Below are 20111 nucleotides of genomic sequence, written 5' to 3'. Positions count from 1 at the left end.
TCCGGGAGTTCCGGCAGTTGATGAAGGAAGACGCCCTTCAACAATTCCTGGTAACGGACAGCATCGCCTTTCACTTCAATCCTCCATCTGCTCCCCACTTCGGAGGCATTTGGGAGGCTACAGTGAAATCGTTCAAATTTCATTTGAAAAGAGTTGTTGGAGATGCTAGTCTCACCTTCGAAGAACTGGCCACGCTGTCTTGCCAAATCGAGGCATGCTTTAACTCAAGACCACTATGTGCATTATCTAGCAGTCCAGATGATCCGTCTGTTCTGACACCAGGACATTTCCTGATAGGAAAGGCATTAACAGCTATTCCACAACCTACGATTCCAGACGACATCCGTCACTGCGACCGTTGGCGATTACTTAATTATTGTTTAACTAAATTCATTAATTTTGAAACCCCTCCGTGTTTCAAGGGGGGCGGTATGTTTAATACTACAGTCCACAGATGGCGCTTTGCGCATCCTAATTAATTATTCATTGAGCTTGAGAAAATAAATAGTGTATGTGTATCGATTCCTGTGTGTGGAGTGTTTCAATGTTTTCGATGTATAATTCAATATTCTAAGTTCATCTCCGATTCCAGTAAATTGTGGCAAATTCTAACTGAATTGTGAGATGACTAAACGTTCCACCTTTAGAAGTTTTAGTTCCAAGCCCATACAACAACCGAGTCAGGTAAAATTTATGAAACATTCTTTTTCCCGCTAATTGCTAAATCAATATATATATATATATATATATATATATATATATATATATATATATATATATATATATATATATATAAATTGTACATATAAAAACTGTTGCAATAAATCCAAAAGCAAGTGCAATGCAAGAAGCACAGATTTCTTATAGTCTTGCCATAAAATTTACCCACCTTAACAGCCCAAGGAAAAAGAAATTTAGAGTCATAAATCATTAAACATTAAAAGAAACAATTTACATTTGCTAGAACAAATGTAGAATAAGTCATATTTCATAATTATTTCCAATGTAAATTTTGAGAAATAAATATAAACTTTAACATCATACTATACAACTTTCTTGTTTTGCTTTTGCAAACTAGGAAACATAATTTCTTTAGAGCATTAGTTCAAATAATTTAAATGCATTTTAAATACATAAAAACGTTAATCTTAAAATTAATTTTTCCTTATTTTTTTAAATTTAAATTATCTTTATGTAGCACTTATAAATATTTTTGATTAATATTCTAATATAATACAAGTAGTATGAATAACAATACCTGAGAATTTAAAACCCTAGGAGTACAACTTTTGAATCTGGAACACTCTAGAGAGTAGAGGTGGCCGTAAGCATATGGGTCACTTAATCCCAGTTCAAAGACTAGTAAACCACCCAGTAAACATTTAATCAGATAAAATACAGGAGGGCCTCGATGGCGAGAAAATGAGTCAGATCTAGATATCCTATCATCATCAGTTGCAATTACACTATGCCTGAAATGAATTAAAATAATTTAAAACAAAAGAAAAGTAAAATTTACTTGTTTAGCTCAAAGCATAACACAGCATTAAAATATAACAAATAAATACTGCAAGCCATGATGGCTTGGGGTATAGAGTGGTTGCTTTCCAATGAGGTGAACCGGGTTACAATCTCAGCGATGGCTGGCCAATAAGAATTCCACAACTAGCTCACATGGACCACAGTGCTGTTGCAAAATATTCTCATATGCAGATGGATCATGGGTTAGAGTCTCCTTGCCGTTAAGCTAACTGTGGGAGGTTTTCCTTTCAATGTAACGCAAATGTGGATTAGTTGCATCAAAAAGTTCTCCACGAAGGCAAATTTCTCCCAATACTTGATCCATGAGTTCCCTTGTTTTCTGGATTGGGTTCAAAATTACAAGGCTACAGAGTAGAACATAACTAGTCATAAATCCAAATATTGGGTTAGTTGTTTAACGATGGTTATAAGATAAAATAATAAGTGCAGCTGTGGTGGCTCAGAGATAGAGCACTCGCCTCCAAATGAGGTTTCCCGGATTCAAATCCCGGCGATGATTGGTCGAAACAAATTCCGAAAACGGCTCGCACTGACGTAAAATATCCTCAGTGGTAGACAGATCATGTGGTTAGCACTCTTGCTATCACGCTAGCCAACAGTGGTTTTCTTCTGCATGTAATACAAAAGCTCATTAGTTCCATCACAAAAGTTTTTCCAGAAAGCGAATTTCTCCAAATAGTTGATTGGGGAGTTCCCTTATCTTCTGGAAAATTACAAGGCTTTGGAGCAGAACATTAGTAGCCGTAAACTCAAAAATTGGGTTGGCAGTTCAACAATGTAAAATAAAATAATTACTGTAGAGCCAGGTAGGCTCAGTACATAGAGAGTTTGCTACCCAATAAGGTGACCTGAGTTTGAATTCCAGAAATGTTTGGTCAATATGAATTCCACAACAGTCTCACACCAACCACAGTGCCAACATAAAATATCTTCAGTGGTAGATGGATCATGGATTAGAGTCCCCTTTGCCATCAGGCTAACCATGAGAGGTTTTCGAAGGTTTTCCTCTCCATGTAATGCAAATGCCAATTAGTTCCATCAAAAAGTCCTCCAAGAAGGCAATTTCTCTCAATACTTGATACAGAAGTTCTGTTGTCTTCTGGAGAGGGTTAAAAATTACTAAGCTACAGAGTTGAACATTAAATCGCAATCTTAAAAATTGTGTCGACTGTTCAACAACAGTAATAAAATAAAATAATATTTTACACTTAGTTTAAAACTGTGTCAACAAATAAAATATATCACCAAATAGTTTTGTTACAAATAAAAACAGAGAAAAAAAAAAGCAAGAGGTTTAAAAATATTATTTGATTTATTCAAAAAAATTTTAAATCAAACCTCGTATTTTGACATATAATAATTATGTTATGTTGTAATAACTCCTTAAATAAATTTTTGACCATAGTAATTATTAGATAATTAAATTGTAGTAGTAACATGCTGGACTTCAGCATGGCACATTTATCAATTTAACATAATATTTAAGAATAAAGTATTTTTACACCTTCAAACATATTGTTTTGGATATTTTGCAATAAAAGTTTTAAAAAAATCAAAAAAGTTTCTACATTATAAAGATCATCTTTTCTCTAACAATAAAAGGAAGAATCTGTGTCTCTCTTATATAACTCCAAAACTGCTTGTACAAGCTTACTAAAATTTGGAAAGTGGGTGCAATTAATTTTAGCCCCCATCTTTCACAAATTTTAATTAGATCATTTAGGAAGGACATTTAAAAAATTGATTTTTCTTACTGGTTTTAAATTAGACATTGATATAAATTAAACTGCAGACAAATTTGTTCTTTTTTCAAATATTTAAAAGATAAAACCAATAATGTTTGCTTGCTAATAAATCTATTTAATTAAAAAAAGAAGTGTATAGCATGTTAAAATTTAATTTTTTTTTAAATTTATATTGTGTCAGGTAAGTTTAATGATGAATGTGAACATGGTAGCATATGCGACTACCAAATTAGCGTGGAAAAAAAAACTAAATTTTTCTTTTACCTTTGGTCAGATAGATTAGATGCTTGCAAGGATACAAAACCCATAGTATGCATGTAGGTTACATACTCTTGGAGATAATGGCGACAGACCATGGCATGCCAAGTTTCTTCAGATGGTGTTTTAGTTCTGAGTTTAGGAGATCCTTGATTTGAGCTGGGGTAAGTAGCTCCACTGAATCTCCTTGTTCTCGTTTGACTACCAGCACTACCTGGAGCATCAGTACTTTTCAAACTACTACCTGAGCTATGGCGTGACCTCTGCATAGGAAAAAAAACAGTCAATTGCTAAGGGCAAAAAGTACTCAGGAACTTAGATTTTAGAGCGATGTTAAAAAAAATCCTATGCAATGAAGAAACTATATGAAGCATAGAATAAAACATTACAACTTTATACATTTAATGCAAGCCTACATCACTAAATTAAAATTTTTGAGATAGCAAGTTTATGAGATAGCGAGTTGAAAAAGTATTTTCTAAAATGTTATAAATATGTTCTAAAAAGTAGAGTCTTGATACATAAGAATAACTACTGATAAACATGTATGTAATGATAGTTGATTATAAGTCTAAATATAACAATGATAATTTCATCTTAAAAAGTAAGACAAAAATAATTATGTATTAAATAGAAAAGAATTGGTGTACAATAAACTTACATTGTAATTTTTCCAAAAAAATGCATTTTCTATTTTGAAAAAATTGGACATAACAAGGTTTTGAGAAAACACTCTTTGATATAGGAATTCAAATTAACATAAGGTGGATATATAGTGCTAAGGGGAAAAATATTTTTTGACACAACAAGGTTTTTGAGCTATCCAAGTTTGAGCTATCGAGAGTATACTGTATTAATAAAAAAAAAACATAAGTAATAGAAAAACTTGACTTCTCTCTTTAAGTTAATAACTTTTTTTAAAACTAAATTTCTAAATTTAATATTTCAGCAATACTTAACATCAAATATTTATTAAAGACACAAAGTCAAAGTAGTTGGAGTTATGGACTCAGGGTGTATCATAATTAATGTTGCACATTACTACTCACAGTTGATACAACATGTGGTTCTGGAGGTTTCTCGAAACCAGTCAAATTTTGTTCCAAAGGCTCCAAGGCATGGTCTCTCACAGGAGCTACTTTAGATCGCCAAGATGGGCTAAACAAAATAGGAGTCAGACAGTAATGGCTCAAGCGAGCCAAGCACTTTAGATCACTGAAAACTTTATCCTGAAAATATAAGAATATTATCGATTATGTATGACATATTAGCAGCAGCAATGTGAAGGTCAAATGATTTTAAGTTAGTTAATACAGCTTTGTAATTAAATATAATTTTGTAAGTCAAATGATCTTCCAGAAAATATTAGTATACCTTTCATTGCTGTATTCAGAAAATCTAATTTGCTAAATAAAAGGAAAAAATTTCCACTAGTAATTTATCCACTGCGTGTGGTGTCATGGTTTTTTTTTTTCATATGACAGTCCTGAAATTGGGTTAAAGTACCAAGTAAGAGCTGTCGTTAGGCTCTGAGCAATATCCTATCTGTGACCGCAGAGTTCTTGATACTCACAAAAGGGCTTTGCCGAATATTTAGTAAAGGCTCTTATTCCATAGGGTGCTGTTTTTTTTATAGTTCCCTTTGCAGGTTCTTGTTCTGCATCGAGGAAAGTTTAGCTCAAGTACTGGAAGAAAGGAAAGCCAGAGTTTGGCGTAGAATAGTCTAACCTGGTTTAATAGCTACTGAGGCTGGTCTGGTTTCAATAGTTCTAGGGTACTTGGATAAGGAAATGTACAAGAATACTTGCCTGGATTTAACTTTACAGAGGTGAAAGAAATTGAGATTCTGGTCAAATCAGTTTTTAAAATTAATATGGGTAGTGGTTGTATTTCCCGCTATTGTTCTGCAAGGACTCAATATTGTAGAAGCTAATTAATGTTCTTTGTAATTGATTAGTAGACTTTGCCTTATTTCAGCCATAGAACTGAGTTTAAATGAGTTATTATGGGTATTTGTTTAAAATTGTATTATCTCTTCCAAAATTTACTGATTATTTTGAATATGCAGGTTCTAGGTCATAATCCACAACACAATAACACAAAATAGCTATATTTTTATAAATAAACTTTAATTTTACTGATTCAACAGGTAAAAAAAAATATTTAATTTTAAGACAGATTTATGACAATAATTGTACTTCTGTCTAAGTCCTTGTGTCATTTATGTCGTAGAAAAACTTTGTAAAAAAGAATACCAAGAACAAAAAAAAAGAAAAGAGGATGTAATAACAGATTATTTGATGTTAAAGTTAAATAAATATCAACAAGCTTTAAAGTGAAAAATAAAACTTCTATATTTTTATTTTATTAAAATTTTTAAAGCAAATAGATTACACACAAGACTGTTTTACTATATACATGCCATGAATCACAGAGAGAGTAAAACATTTTTAACTTGATAGTGACTCATTCAGTAACCATAGAACATAACAATATTTAAAACTATAAAAAAATAATTTAGAAAAAAAGTCCTAACATAATTTTTTTTAAAAATTCAATTTTAATTTCAAGATGCATTAAAAGATTGACTAAAATGAGAAAAAAAATTTATATACAGAAGCACTCAACTATTATAATTTGACAATTAGTCCCAAAAATTTTCAGAGAATTATTTATACTTATGAAAATCTGAAAATGTTCAGAAAGCGAATAAAATCTTATAATTTTACTGCATGAAATAGCACAAAGATTAACATACCATGAATTCAGCATTACAGTAAAGTAATGCTGAATAATTTGAGGAATAAATAATTAATATTCACATTGAATTATTTTTATAAGGTTTTCTTATTGGAATTACACAAATTAAAATGTATTCTTATTAGTAAAAAGAACCACACATTCAATATGTTATTCAATGAGTATTAATTATTATTGAACTACAGAATTAGACACAAAAATGTACTTTATCTGATTTTGAAAATTTAAAATTTTTAACACTCAAAATTATAAGTAATATGTGCCAAGTATCCATGACCCAGATAAAGTGACTTTAATTATTCAGTCAGGAGAGTGGGTAAAATCTAGGCTAAGATGTAATTTTTTTTTTTTGGTATTTCACTATGCAGTAGTGCAAAGGCACCAGAAAAATCCTAGTGACAGAAAAAGGGTAATGTTAGAACATAGAATCTCCTCATGGGTAAAAGTGACCATTTCAAGGGTCACTATCTCCCTACCTTCAATTTTAAAAATATGCAAAATTAGAAAAATTATGCTCATCACATCTCAATAACATACAACACCTTATTGGCGCAGAGATAGCCCATGCTTGTGTACGGGCTATATCTGGATCTATATTATACGAATAAAAAAATTTATGCAAATAATTATGAAACTTGTTAACATAAAATCAGGCAAAAGTAACTTTTTTAATAAATATTTATAAGTTATTATTTGATTTAATAATGATCTAAAGAGCATAAGTATAGAAAATACTTACAAATGAGTGGTGCCCTGAACCTCTTGAATTCCATAAATTGTGCAAAACTTGCATATCTATGCAATTATAAAGTGATTAAAAAACATAAAAAATAATAATAAATACTTGCAATAAGAGTTTTACACTGTTTGGGATGCTGTGATAAAACATGCTAGGTTTGAGATGTAAATTTGAACTTAAAAGAAACATACTGTATAATAAATAAATCGGTAAATTTTACTCTTATTTAAATTAAATAAATGTTCAATATTTCTATGAAAAATTTTCTTTAAATACAATTAAAATAAGATTCAAATGGTTTGACTAACAATTGAAAAATAATTTCAGTACACTAGTATATGAAGTTATTAAGTAATTATAAATAATCCTTTTAGAGTAAAAGCACAGCTGCCAACAATTTAAAATAAAAATATGAGTATTTTTATGCTAAAAAATAATTGATAACAAAGTAGACAAAAAAATTTAAATGATATATGGACTTTTCTAAGATATATTTTTAATTTTAGGAATTAGTAACATTGATACAAATTATTAAAAAATTTTAAGTAAACTATTGCTTCAAATCATATTTTTTTACTATTACACATGGTTTATAACATAAAAGATCTCTGTCTTAAGAAAAATGCGCTATTTTTAGCAAAAAATGGCATTTAAAATAGAGAATTTTATCAAAATTTGTTTATTTTTAAAAATACAAAACACATAAGCTCAAATGATAGAGATATATGTTTAGTAGTACCATTAATTACATAAAATGTTTTTTCATCATTTTTTTCCTTTAGTGCAAAAATATTCATGATTTAAGAGGAATTATCACAATTAGGGATACAAATAGGATGATAATAAAAATTTAGAGAGTCTCTTTAAATAATGGGGAGGGTCAGCACATACAATAATGTGAGTAAAATTAAAGTAGTAAAATTGAAATACTCACCATGAAGATATTTGCCTGAAATAAAAAGAAAATATTTTTATGCATAAAATATTTTAATAGTTAAAATATTATGATATATAAAAACAAAAATATCAGTAACTAAAAAAACATTCAGTAATACAATCTTATTTTCGTTTCAAATGAACCTGTTCAGCATAGTTCCAAGAAAAGTTCACCCAATAACATTGTACTAAATGATTCTCTTTCATTACAGTGAATTTTTTTTTATAAAATCAGATTAGGGTTTTTCCGTTTTTTGTTTTTTCTCCAATTTAAGCAAACAATTTTTGATATTTTCTTTAAAAAATGCAGCAGAAATGAGTGTGACATTGAACACAGTTTACAGGAATAATTTGATATGTAATAAATAATAAACTCAAGTTTATAAGGGGTCTTCTCATGAAAAAAAAAACAGTCAAATATGACTAACATTAGTTGTATTATTTATCAACCGGTAGATGGAAATAGGCGTGAAAAAATTTATACAGCTGAGCTCAAAAATCAATAAGGCCATTAAAGGGTAACAGATTTTGAACATAAAAAAACATGATTCAATTATTATTCCAGACACTTTAATGACCTGGTCCTACTCTGTGCCACTTTTTTCACTGCTCTCAGCAAAAATAAAAACTTAAACAGGAGCAGGTTCTTTGATTAAAAACTCCATAATAAAAATTAAGCAACTTTAAAAACTGATTTTCACAGAAAAACTCAAAATGAATAAGGAATCACCTTAGCGGAAACAATTGGGTACACTAAACTCAGAATTGAAAAGTGAAAGTTCGCCTGGCCTGAAAAATTTATGCTATTGAATCCACCAACTGCAGAATTATTTTTATTTATTTTTGGCTACCCCTTATATAAATACACATATTTTAATGGGAAAAAAAACACTGGTAGAATGTACTTTTATCAGAATTAGAATTTGAAGTATAAATAAGGTTTAAAAGTTTGCTATTATATTACTAAAACTTTGGCTAATACAATAATAGAATTTCAGATAAAGACTATTTTCATGGTATCTACTACATTTTAGATTTTCAAAGTCATGACTTTTCATGATTTTCCATGACTAAATCCAAGAATTTTTCATGACTTAAAGAAGTTACTATTTTCGCCGACAAAAACGTAACAATAAATATAAAAAAGCATTATAATAACATTTATTGAAATGATAATTATAACCAAAACTGTTATACTCTGCATCTTCATATTTATAGATTTTAAATTTAAAAAACAGAGTAAAGAAAGAGTTGAAGCAAAAAAATAAGCTGGTGAAAAAATACAAAAGCAATTTTCTTCTTCTTTTTTTCTGCAGAATTATATTCTAAAGATACTTTTCTTGTTCATCAGAAAGGAAAGAAATACTCCTTATTTGTCTGCTCTCATTTCGAAATAAATAGAAAATCGCCAATGATTGGCTTGCTTCGACTTGAAATTGATATTTGGAACTCAATGAAATTGAAGGGGGGGATTCCATTTTAAAAATTTGATTTTTCAGGACCTAAATCCATGACATTCCATGATTTTTTTTTAAAAAAACTAGTAAAAATCATGACATTTCATGGCAAATTTTGTTCAATACTGAAATTCATGACTTTCCAGGTTCGTGGATACCATGTATTTTACAAATTTGGAAAGAAATCAATTGAAAAAACAACATGGAAATTGGATATAAAAGACACAGTATTTTTTTAAAGCAATAGTTATTTTAAAAAAAATTATAAATCAAGATTAATACTTTCTTTAGAACTAGACTTATCGAAAATTGAGCAAAAGATATCAAATTAAGCTCCTTGGGTCTCTTGCCCATTTGTTTAACATCCTGAAAATTTAAAGCTTTATACTTCAATCATTAGGTCAGACTTATATTTCCTATTAGGTGAGACTCAAGTTTTCATACAGGCCAGTTTGAAAAAGTTTAGAGAGGAACATCATGCTTTGCAGAAGTTTGTGCTTTAAGGAAGACAGATATCTTTGATGTCACAGAATTTTATTGCCATTAAAAATGCTAAATCAGAGATTAAATAAAATATTCATTATGTAAAATAAACATTTAGATTTGAATGAAATGAAATGAATTTATGAAAGAAAATTTGTATGAAAGAGAAAAATAATAATCTAATAAGAAAAAATATATACCAACTCCATTTTTGAAGTAATACTATTTGCTAAAATGTTTTGTATTGAATGATAAAATGTAGTATAGATTAATGCTTCATAGAGCAAAATAATATGATTAAAACTTAGACTGTAGATTTTGCATTAGCACCAAACTTTTTTTTTGTTAACGATCTTAAAGCTAGTATTATTTTAGATAGCAAATTGCATTGATTTCACATCACTAACAGACACTTAATTTTTTTTAAAAATAATGCTAACAATTCAATTGAGGAGTAGTAAAATTAAAAATGGATCAAAATATTAATTTATACAAATCAGAATTTTAGAATCAGAATTTATACAAATCATAATTTCAGGATGAGAATGGTAATACTAAACTAAACTTAATTAAAGGGCAGACATTTTTTTAAATATATATCAAATAAAGACAATATATATTGAATGTACATATGAATAAAACTATATAACGTGAACAAAACATAAATACTAGCAGATAAAAAAACATACTTTAGTTTTAATTCGTTATGAAGTTATTTAGTTAATGCAGAACCTTCAAACACAGGATGAAGAGTAAAAATATAGAGAAAAATACAAAACAAGTTGCGACTATGGGGCAGGTCAAACCATTGGTCTATTGGTCAAACCATTTTTCTCTTGATGCAACTTATTTAGTAATTTCCCTCTGCACCTCTATGTTTCCTTCTTTTATTCAGTGTTTAGACACAGAGAAAGGTTCTTATTTACACAAAAAAGCAAATAGAATGCTTGTTTATATCATACAACATATTTATGCTTTATTTCACATTTGTTAGCCTTATTTAAAGTAAATGTTCTCAAATGTAGGAGGAAAAGTACAGTTGAAACAGACAGATTATACAGTGATTGAGTTTTTTTATGTTTATCAACTCCTCATCTCTCACTTATTTAATAAAATAATTTTTAAATAAACAATAATATAAAAAAATTACCTCTTCTTTGTGCAGCTATTGTATCTAAAAACTGTCTTCCATGAGCAGAGACAGGATCTCTGATTCTAGAGAATTCACTTAAATGGAAAGGTACAGTTGGTTTGGTATTTTTAAGGTTTTTTGCAATGTATGCATTTCTTGGTGTGCTTAAACTAGATGATCTTGAAGAGGATGTGAATATTTGATTGCTAACTAACTGATCAACGTAAGCATATGTTTTAACAACAGATTCATCAATAGACTCTCTTGCTGCCTAAAAAATGAGAATAAAAAAGAAATAGAAAAATATTTCATTAGAATTCAAACAAATAAATTTAACAAATATAATTTTTTTTTCATAGTATAAAAACATAAGCAGTTTCTTTCAATAGCTTTAATAAAATATATAGGTACTTTTTCATTTTGTCAGTTTAGCTTATGCCCAGTGACTTTGCTTTCGCTTAGGTGACTTAATGTGTGTGCAAAATGGGAAAGTACCATATTAAATTATCTAAAGATTACTTAATTATTTCTACATCATAGTAGTTACTTTAAAACTAATTTATAGAGTCAAAGTTTGTTATTAGTGTTCCCTTCCCATAAACGGACAACTCTCATAATTGGATAATTTTTTGGTTCCAAGAGTGTCCATTTAATCAAGGTTTCACAGAACAAGTGTGTCACACAAAAATGTTAACATTCCATAATGTGAATGAATTTTTTACTTCTAATCTGGTGCAAAATGGGTATTTGAGAAAAATGTAATAACAAAAATGATTTAGCTTAAAGTGCACATTTAATAAACAAACAATCTTATATCCCCATTTTAAAAATGGCATAGCTTCAAATGTGAGTTAAAGAAAATCAATATGACTTGAAATGTGTTTAAAAAGCAGACAAAGTTTAAAATGCATGTTGAAGGTGAGGTTCATACTTCAAAATGTACATTAATTACAAATGTACATTAGAATTGAATAAAGACACATTAAAATAGGTACTATGTGATTTAAGCATCTCAAAATGATACAGATTCACTATTAATTTAATTCTTCAGTAGTTTAAAAATTGAAATTATATGTATGGTCATTTTATTAAGCTCACATTTGGAATAAAATAATTTTTTTAAAAGCAACATGTCTATTTTTATTAATACATATTTCAAAATTAAAGGTTTAATCATGATAAATCACTACAAAAGTTTTCATTGAGAGAAATGCAGCATTTCTTTGTAAATATAATTATGATAAAATAGCCCTGCTTGCTCAACTGTCCAACTTCAATACTTCTTTCATGGAAAAAAAGAGCTACAAGATTTACAACAATGATGATAAATCACTTCAAAATCTTTAAATAAATGGTTATGGTCTTCTTTTACAAGACAATACAGCATTTCGTTGTAAACATAATTATGATAAATTATCACCAAAAGCTTGCTAAGCTATCTAACTTTAATATTTCGTTTATAGGAAAAAGAGCTAAAGGTTATGCAACAAAGATCATAAAAATAATAAAAAATACATACGCCATACATGAAGTAACCATTATTAATTTTATCATGTGAAACAAGAAGAAAGATATTATATAAAATTTCAAATTTTTATTTCTAAACATTAATGTCATAAATATAATTATGACATTAATAATTATAATGTCATAATTATAAAGGATAATAAAAAGTTGAGAATTTCAAATTACAAATTTAAAAAAAAAAGATACACTTACATTTTTATCATCTTTCTTGGGTTTTTCAACATCTGTTCGATTAAAACTGGATAATCCATAAAATATACCTAATTTCTGGAGCATAATATTGCTTAATAAGCAATTCCTATTCTGATGAAAAGCAATAAGCTTTTTTATCTGTACCAAAAGTTTCTGGGAAGTGTCTTGAGAGCAATTGTACAAAAACAGAGTTGCCTAACAATTAAAAAAAAAAAAAAGAAAATTAAATACTAATAAAAGTAAGATACTATTATTAGATACAATAAATACTACTCAAAAGATGAAAAATAAACTTGTTCATCCTGCTGTAACTGAAGATATTCATATTGCAATAAACCTTCATTAATTGCAAAATAAGGAGCTGTCAAGAAAGCTTGTTCGAGAAATTTTTGACAGGTGGCGTACAGATAGGTTTTATATAAAAATAATTAAGAACAAATACAATAGAGCAAAATAAATACTTATCAAAGTATACCCCTATTGTAACTAATGATACTCATATTCCAATAAACCTACAACAATTAAAAATTTTATAATGTTCATATTAATAATAATAATTTATATTAATAATAATTTACATACAATTTTTCATAAAATTTTATTTTCAAAAAATTTATTTATAAAATGAAGTATAGCAATTAAATTATATAAAAAAAAAATGCAAAAAAAATTAAATTAAAAAAATTTTTATTGCTACACTGTTTTCTAACCTAAAACTAAGGAAAGAACATCAACAGTAATGTAACAACGAAGAAGAATAACTTTCTAAATTCAATATTGTAAAAGGGTTAATTCAATATCCATAGGCCTGAATGCATTAAGTTTAGTTTAAGATTATTTAAATTTTGATTAGCCATTAAGAGTAAGTTTGTATGACATAAACACAACTTACACTTTTATCTTTAACCATCATCAGAAAAAGCCTTTGACGAGGTACAAAAGCGGTAGCTGGACGGATAGTATTGTCAGCTGCAGTAGCCACAGGAGATTTTGGCTGGGGACTGACCGATAATCCTGATGAGGCAGATTTGTTGGCAAAAGTAGGAGAGCTAGGAACAGATTCTATGTTGAGATCAATGCTACCCCTTGAGTTGCAGACATGAGTTTGATACTTCTGATGTATTTTAACACCTGAAAACATTTAAAATAAATAAAAACTATCTGTAACAAATTTATTTTATAAATCACTTTATGTAAAAATGTAAGTGACGTATGATCATTTTATGTTAAGTAATAGGATGTCTTTAATGTTAAATAATTTATCTCTTCATAAAAGAACTATGTTGCTAGAATTTTTTGATGAATAAATGATGATTTCTTAATCAAAAATCTAATGTTTTATGCTCTTTTGGAGTTGTTTGAATAAAATCCAATAGATTATTAAAAATTTTTAATGAATAATGCAAATTTTTATTGAATAACATTAATTCAAGATTTTAAATTTATTAACAAGATATGATAAGCTTTTAAAGTTTATAGTTTTGCTCATAATATCAATACTGCAAAATTCTCCATGATAAATTCCTTAAATTCTCGTTAAAGAACAAAAACACAAAGAATAGAAGAATAACAAGGTTAAAACATGGAAAGCCCTGGTATGACAAAAAAATATCAATTTTTGCAAGGACATAGAAACTGGGTGCTAATAAAAAGCATATTATAAGCAAGAAATGAATATTGAAGAAAAATTCAGGTTATAAAAGAAAAGAGTAAAAACAAAAATTAATACTGATTTAAGGGAAAGGAAAACAAAAGAACTAAAAGAAGAAAAAAATCTCTTACATATATTAGAACATTTGTGAGACTAAGGCTAAAAATGTTTAGATGTAAGAAAAAATAGATAATAATTTAATTTTCATAAGAAAGCCATGTCTTACTATCATTTCCAGTTTCTTGGAATTTAGAAAAATCAGTGTGCCCCATGTAAGCTTTCCACTGCTTTTCATTTCTTCCAATAACAATAAAACATCTTTCAACTCCAGGTTCAATTTCCTCACACACATTTGAAGTGATAGTCTGTGATGAAAATAAAAGTTTACATACATTGTATACAAATGTGCATAATTATTTATATCACTTTGCATTTTATAATAGCTTAGTACAATAATTTTTTTTACATTCTGCAGTAAGACACATTTATTATTATTACTATTTTAATGGTGACATCTAGAATCCAGCTAGCAATGAACTTTTAGTAAATTTCATTTAAAAAAATTGAATTTTTGAAAATCACTAATTTTTTATCAGTAGACTATTTTTTTTTTGTTCCAGATAATAAAAGTTAGTCGAAAATTCAAAAAATCTTTGCCAACACCCACATATTAGTTTTCTCGCTGATTGTAAATTATTTATACTTTTCACTCTCCCCTTCCTTTTCTAACGTACATTTTCAATAAATAAAATTAAAGCTCACATAAAATTTCAAATTTTGCATGATATCCTTATTTTACTTCAATTTATATCTATCTTTGTTTTTTAACACTCTTTTGTTTGAAACATTCTGTGAATCAAGCTCAATAATTTTGAATTAAAGCAAGTTTAAAGATATTTAAATATGAACAGCAGTGTTCTAAATGTAAGCTAAAATACGAAAAAGGATAGATTTTCTACTAAGTGCAATAAAGAAACCCTAAAAAATGCATTACACTTTTTTTCATTAGAAAAAATGGATGATTTAGCAAAAATATGAGCTTGAAGATAATGTTGAAATAAAATTTTCAGAATAAAAACACGGAATAAAAAAATAGGAGGAAAAACACACAGAATACAGAGATCAGAATAAAAAAAGGACAGAATAAAAAAAAAACAGAATAAACACAAAATAAAACAAAACAGACACAGAATTTTCGAACAATTTACAGAAAAAAAGGAAGAAAAAGTATTAAATTTACATTCCATGGTATTTTGTGCCCATTTATTGTTTCTTTATAGGAAACTCATTACCATTAATCACCAATGCTTCCTAAAAAATTAGATGAAAAATAAAACAAATAATTCAGAATAATGAATATTACAGGGTCTGGGATTGATTAACAGTTGAAATTAAATTTACAACTTAGTGGAACAATCTGTTTCCATAGTGACTGCCATACATCATTTCAACTGTTTGGAGGGCAACTCATACTCATAATCATAATAGAGTAATTAACAGTTATTCCAGATTAAAAAAATTCAGAGCTTCCAGTTAAGCATTCTATTAATTTGTTACATATTTCTTTCTCTTGACTTTTTTCATTTTATTCTCCATCTGCGCATTGTAATAGAGGGCATTGTTTTCTTTAGTTTTTAGCGCTTTCTTTTCATTCGGCTTGCTTGTGGAATCGATGTTTGACCTGTGAATATGTGAGTTTTTATTTTTCTGATGATTTTGTATGAGTTTCTTTTCTTAATTTGTTATTTGTATTTCATGTTTTTTCCTGGACTTCTATACAAAACCATCGGGGTACTGAGGGAGTTAATTTAGGCATTTGCTTCTCCCTCAATTAGAAATGGTTTTGTTTTTATGGCTACCGAGGTTGGTACCCCCTGAAGACGTCGGCTTTGGTGGTCATATTTTTATTTTTATTTCCTTCGTTTTCTTTATCATAATAGAGTAATTAACAGTTATTCAAGATTTAAAAAATTCAGAGCTTCCTTTATAAGAAAAAAAATTAGTAACTTCACACATTTCATAAAAAAAATTTTAAGTCTGAGAGTTTAAGATAATTAGCCTGCATATAAAAATTTGATAGAGATTATAAGAAAATTTAAATGTCTAGCAGACAAAAAACTAAATATCCTAATTTTAATGAGTCAAACTTATTTTTTCTCAAAAAAATTTGAACTTTTTTTTTATTATTAATAAACTTTAAATATATCAACTATAGATATGAGATATTAACATATTTTATAAATGAAAATGATAAAAATCATGGTATCAAAATAAAGCTCACTTCAAACATTTGCGTTAAACATGGAAAAAATTATATAGTGAAAAAAATAGAAAGAAAAAAATTTAAAAATAGGAAACTGAAATATTATATAATTTATTAAGTAGTTTAGCAAACGTAATTTTAAACATAATGATAATATTTAATGACTGAAAAAAAGTATTAGAAAATATTACTTCTCATAATATAGTTTTACCTCTTCAGGACAAAAAGGTAGAAATTCAACAGAATTTAAACCATCTGTTTTTTTAATGTATATACGAGGAAATGCATCTCTTAGCAGCAGTTTGATTGAATTTGTAATTTCTTTCAAAATAAGAATCACAGCATGTCTTGAGGGAAGCTCGTATTCAAATTTTGACAAAGAAGGAGAACCTATTATTAAAAAAATATATAACAATAAAATATACTTTAGTAACATAATAAAAATTTTAATATAATAAGAAAACAATTCACAAGAATTGTTTGTTTTTTTCAAATTAGGCAATTTAAACAAATTAAAGTTTCTTTTCAAGTGATTTCTAACAAGACTCTTAAGAGTTTCATATTAAAACACGGCATTATTTATTTAATTAATTTTCTGAACCATTGAATTAAACAGAAACACAGTCGCTTCATTTCTATAATAAGTGTGATAGGTTCAAGTTTCATCAATGATCAAAGGGATACATCCTTCTCTTGGAATTAGATACTATAAAAATTTTCAAAATCGAACAAGAAATGTCTTTAAAAAATACTATATTTTAAATGGCTAATTGATTTATAAAACTAATGCAGTAAACAACAAATTAGGTTTATTGAAATGAAAGATATAGATGTAATGCAATGTAACATAATAATAATGTATTTTGAAATTAAGATAGGTATTGCATGTAACCTTAACCACTATTCTGCAATGGCTGGTTTAGTGGTTAAGTTGTCATTATGAAAAACTAAGGTTCAATCCATGATGGTCGCTTGAAGCCTACCCACCTTTAGATTGTTAGGTACCATGACTGTATTACATGATGTAGAATAAATTTATTAAGCTTTCAATGTAATTTAAAATAAACTTAATTATTATAATATTAAAATATTACAAAAAAAACCCAGCTTACTACAAAATTGTTCGAATTCCTTGAAAACGACTACTAGATCATAACTTATCTAAAAAACTAAAGAGCTGAATTGTGCTTGTATATTATTTTTGACAGCATTATTCTTCAGCATAAAACATTTTCTCTAACCTATGGAAAATATTTGTATAATTAAAATAAAGATGAGATTTTGGCACTATTTCTTGACATGAAAAAGGTTTCTTAGAATAGATAAATTAAAAGCATTTCATTAAAAAGTAATTAAAAAAAAAAAGATTATTAGTATCAAAATATAAATTTTAATACGTACATACTGGAAAACGAAATATATTTATAGTGTCAATATAAAATTGTTTTAAAGCATTCTCAAAACTTTTTAGAAACCTACAAGGGTGAGATTACATAACAGAAATGTTTCCTGCTTAAGTCAATCTTTAGTAAAAATGTTTCTTACAGTTTAGCTACCTCTAATAGATAATGCATTTAATATGAAATCTAACAAATTTCAAAGTAATTTACAAAGAGTTTTAAATAATTATAATATCCATTTCTTGAAACATACCTATATGACTTCCATATCGTAGAAAACTATTTAGTGATTTATAGTACATGAGATTCAAGTTTCGCTTGTCTGATTTGTTTGCAATTGGAGAGACAGGACTGGGACAGGATGATTGAATAGGCAATTTGGTATGAAATTCAGGCTTTGCAGATTGAGGACCATTGGAAAACTACACAAACAAGTTGAGGACAGGTAAATACAAAAGTAAATATTAGTTTTATGTAATGCATATTGAAATAATTATTTATAAAAAAAATTGAAGAAAATAACCAAAGCTGGGGCTTATAATTGTCTCGATATTCTTGATGAAAAATAATTTGTTCATATTTGTTCTGATTTTAAGCATTTTGTTTTGATGTTCCAATTTTTGTTTCTACAAAGCATCCTATTTTCTAAGAATACAAATGGTGATTTAAAACTAATTGATCTGAGGAATTGAAAGACTTGGATTTTCGATCCAACATATTTTATAATTAAAAATATTAGTAAAAATTACTAAGTTGAATAATTCAAATTTAGTGACCATTCACTAATTATATGCAGACAAATAGCCATACTTGTATTATTTACTGTCTCCAACATTTTGGGAATTTAATGCAATTGACTATTATACATTTCAATTAACTATTATACATATAGTGAACAAAATTCAATTAACCATTATACATATAGTGAACAAAATTCAATTAACTATTACACATTATAAAATTTTTATGATGAATTCAGGGGCCATACGCTTATTTATTATTTTTAGCAAATGCTGTAACAAACCATCCAGGTTGGAGTTTTAATAGTTTTACAATCATTAAATCTTTCCTTTCATCTGATTTTAAAAATAAAAAAAAATCAATTCCAATAAAAAATACAGAAATCATACCATATAATTTTTAAAGTTGAATCAAGGGATTATTCACAAATTACTTTTTTAAAGATTTATAAACAGCAATGTTATTAATGTTAAATAGCAAATTCACCTTGATTTAGTTTCAAGATCTTGAAAATCTATTTTAAAATTATTTGTTTAAGAAAGTCTGGTCCTTGATTACATATTTAAATACATTTTTGCACGAGAGAAAATTAGTTAATTGATTCTAATTATTTCTTTAAATGCAACAGTTCTAATAACAGTTCAAAAACTTTCTATATAATTATTGATCTTAATTTATTATGAGTTGTACAATGTTCCATCAATAAAATTATACTGGAAAGTATAAAAACTTTCTGTTGCAAACAAAGTATTTTTTAAATTGAAAATTGTATACTTTATTTTTATTTTGTTATAGAGAAATTTTTTTTTTCTTTCAAAAGTAGTCTGGCATATGTCTATTGTTTCAAAAAACGCCCTGATTTCTTTTGAAAAATGCTAACCTGAATTTTTTGTAATTTCACTATTAAGCCTGTTGTAAGAACACTTCTGTTAAACTCTTTTTAAGTGTAACATTCAGGAGATTGGAAATATTCATTCTACTTTAAAGAAATGTATATATGCAAATTTTTTAAAGAAATTATTTGAGTTACAACAAATTGAGAATTATTGAGGTACAAACAAATGAATAAGCAAAACTCAAGCAGAACTTAATAAGCAAATAAGCCCTAAAATTAATGTACTAACAAATTATCATGCTGACAACAATCGATATTAGATTAAATAAATTATTAATTGAGAGCTTAACATTAATTAGGATCTAAAGCAAATTGGCTGATTGGAGGATCACAGTTGGATAAAGAATTATAAAATTATTGTTTGGTCTCATTTATTTTGTTCTCATTACT

At 27.5% G+C, this 20111-nt stretch overlaps 1 protein-coding gene across 1 annotated transcript in view; it reads right to left on the bottom strand.

Annotated features, from left to right (window-relative positions):
* Nucleotides 1-20111, bottom strand: part of LOC107454702 (KICSTOR complex protein SZT2) — a 129531-nt gene that overhangs the window by 23041 nt on the left and 86379 nt on the right. The window contains exons 47-57 of the mRNA XM_087167990.1: nucleotides 18339-18507; nucleotides 16897-17075; nucleotides 14649-14787; nucleotides 13664-13902; nucleotides 12772-12966; nucleotides 11071-11323; nucleotides 7979-7993; nucleotides 7045-7100; nucleotides 4595-4774; nucleotides 3552-3808; nucleotides 1259-1472 (exon numbers count right to left, since the gene is read on the bottom strand). Of these exons, the coding sequence (XP_087024116.1) occupies nucleotides 1259-1472; nucleotides 3552-3808; nucleotides 4595-4774; nucleotides 7045-7100; nucleotides 7979-7993; nucleotides 11071-11323; nucleotides 12772-12966; nucleotides 13664-13902; nucleotides 14649-14787; nucleotides 16897-17075; nucleotides 18339-18507 (1896 nt within the window). The remainder of the gene's footprint in view (nucleotides 1-1258; nucleotides 1473-3551; nucleotides 3809-4594; nucleotides 4775-7044; nucleotides 7101-7978; nucleotides 7994-11070; nucleotides 11324-12771; nucleotides 12967-13663; nucleotides 13903-14648; nucleotides 14788-16896; nucleotides 17076-18338; nucleotides 18508-20111) is intronic.

Source organism: Parasteatoda tepidariorum, chromosome 7 (assembly GCF_982258835.1).
Source record: "Parasteatoda tepidariorum strain Cologne lab strain chromosome 7, Ptep-v5.0, whole genome shotgun sequence".
Lineage (NCBI taxonomy): Eukaryota > Metazoa > Arthropoda > Arachnida > Araneae > Theridiidae > Parasteatoda > Parasteatoda tepidariorum.
Note: the sequence above shows the minus strand (reverse complement) of the source record. Positions and strands in the feature narration are given on the sequence as shown.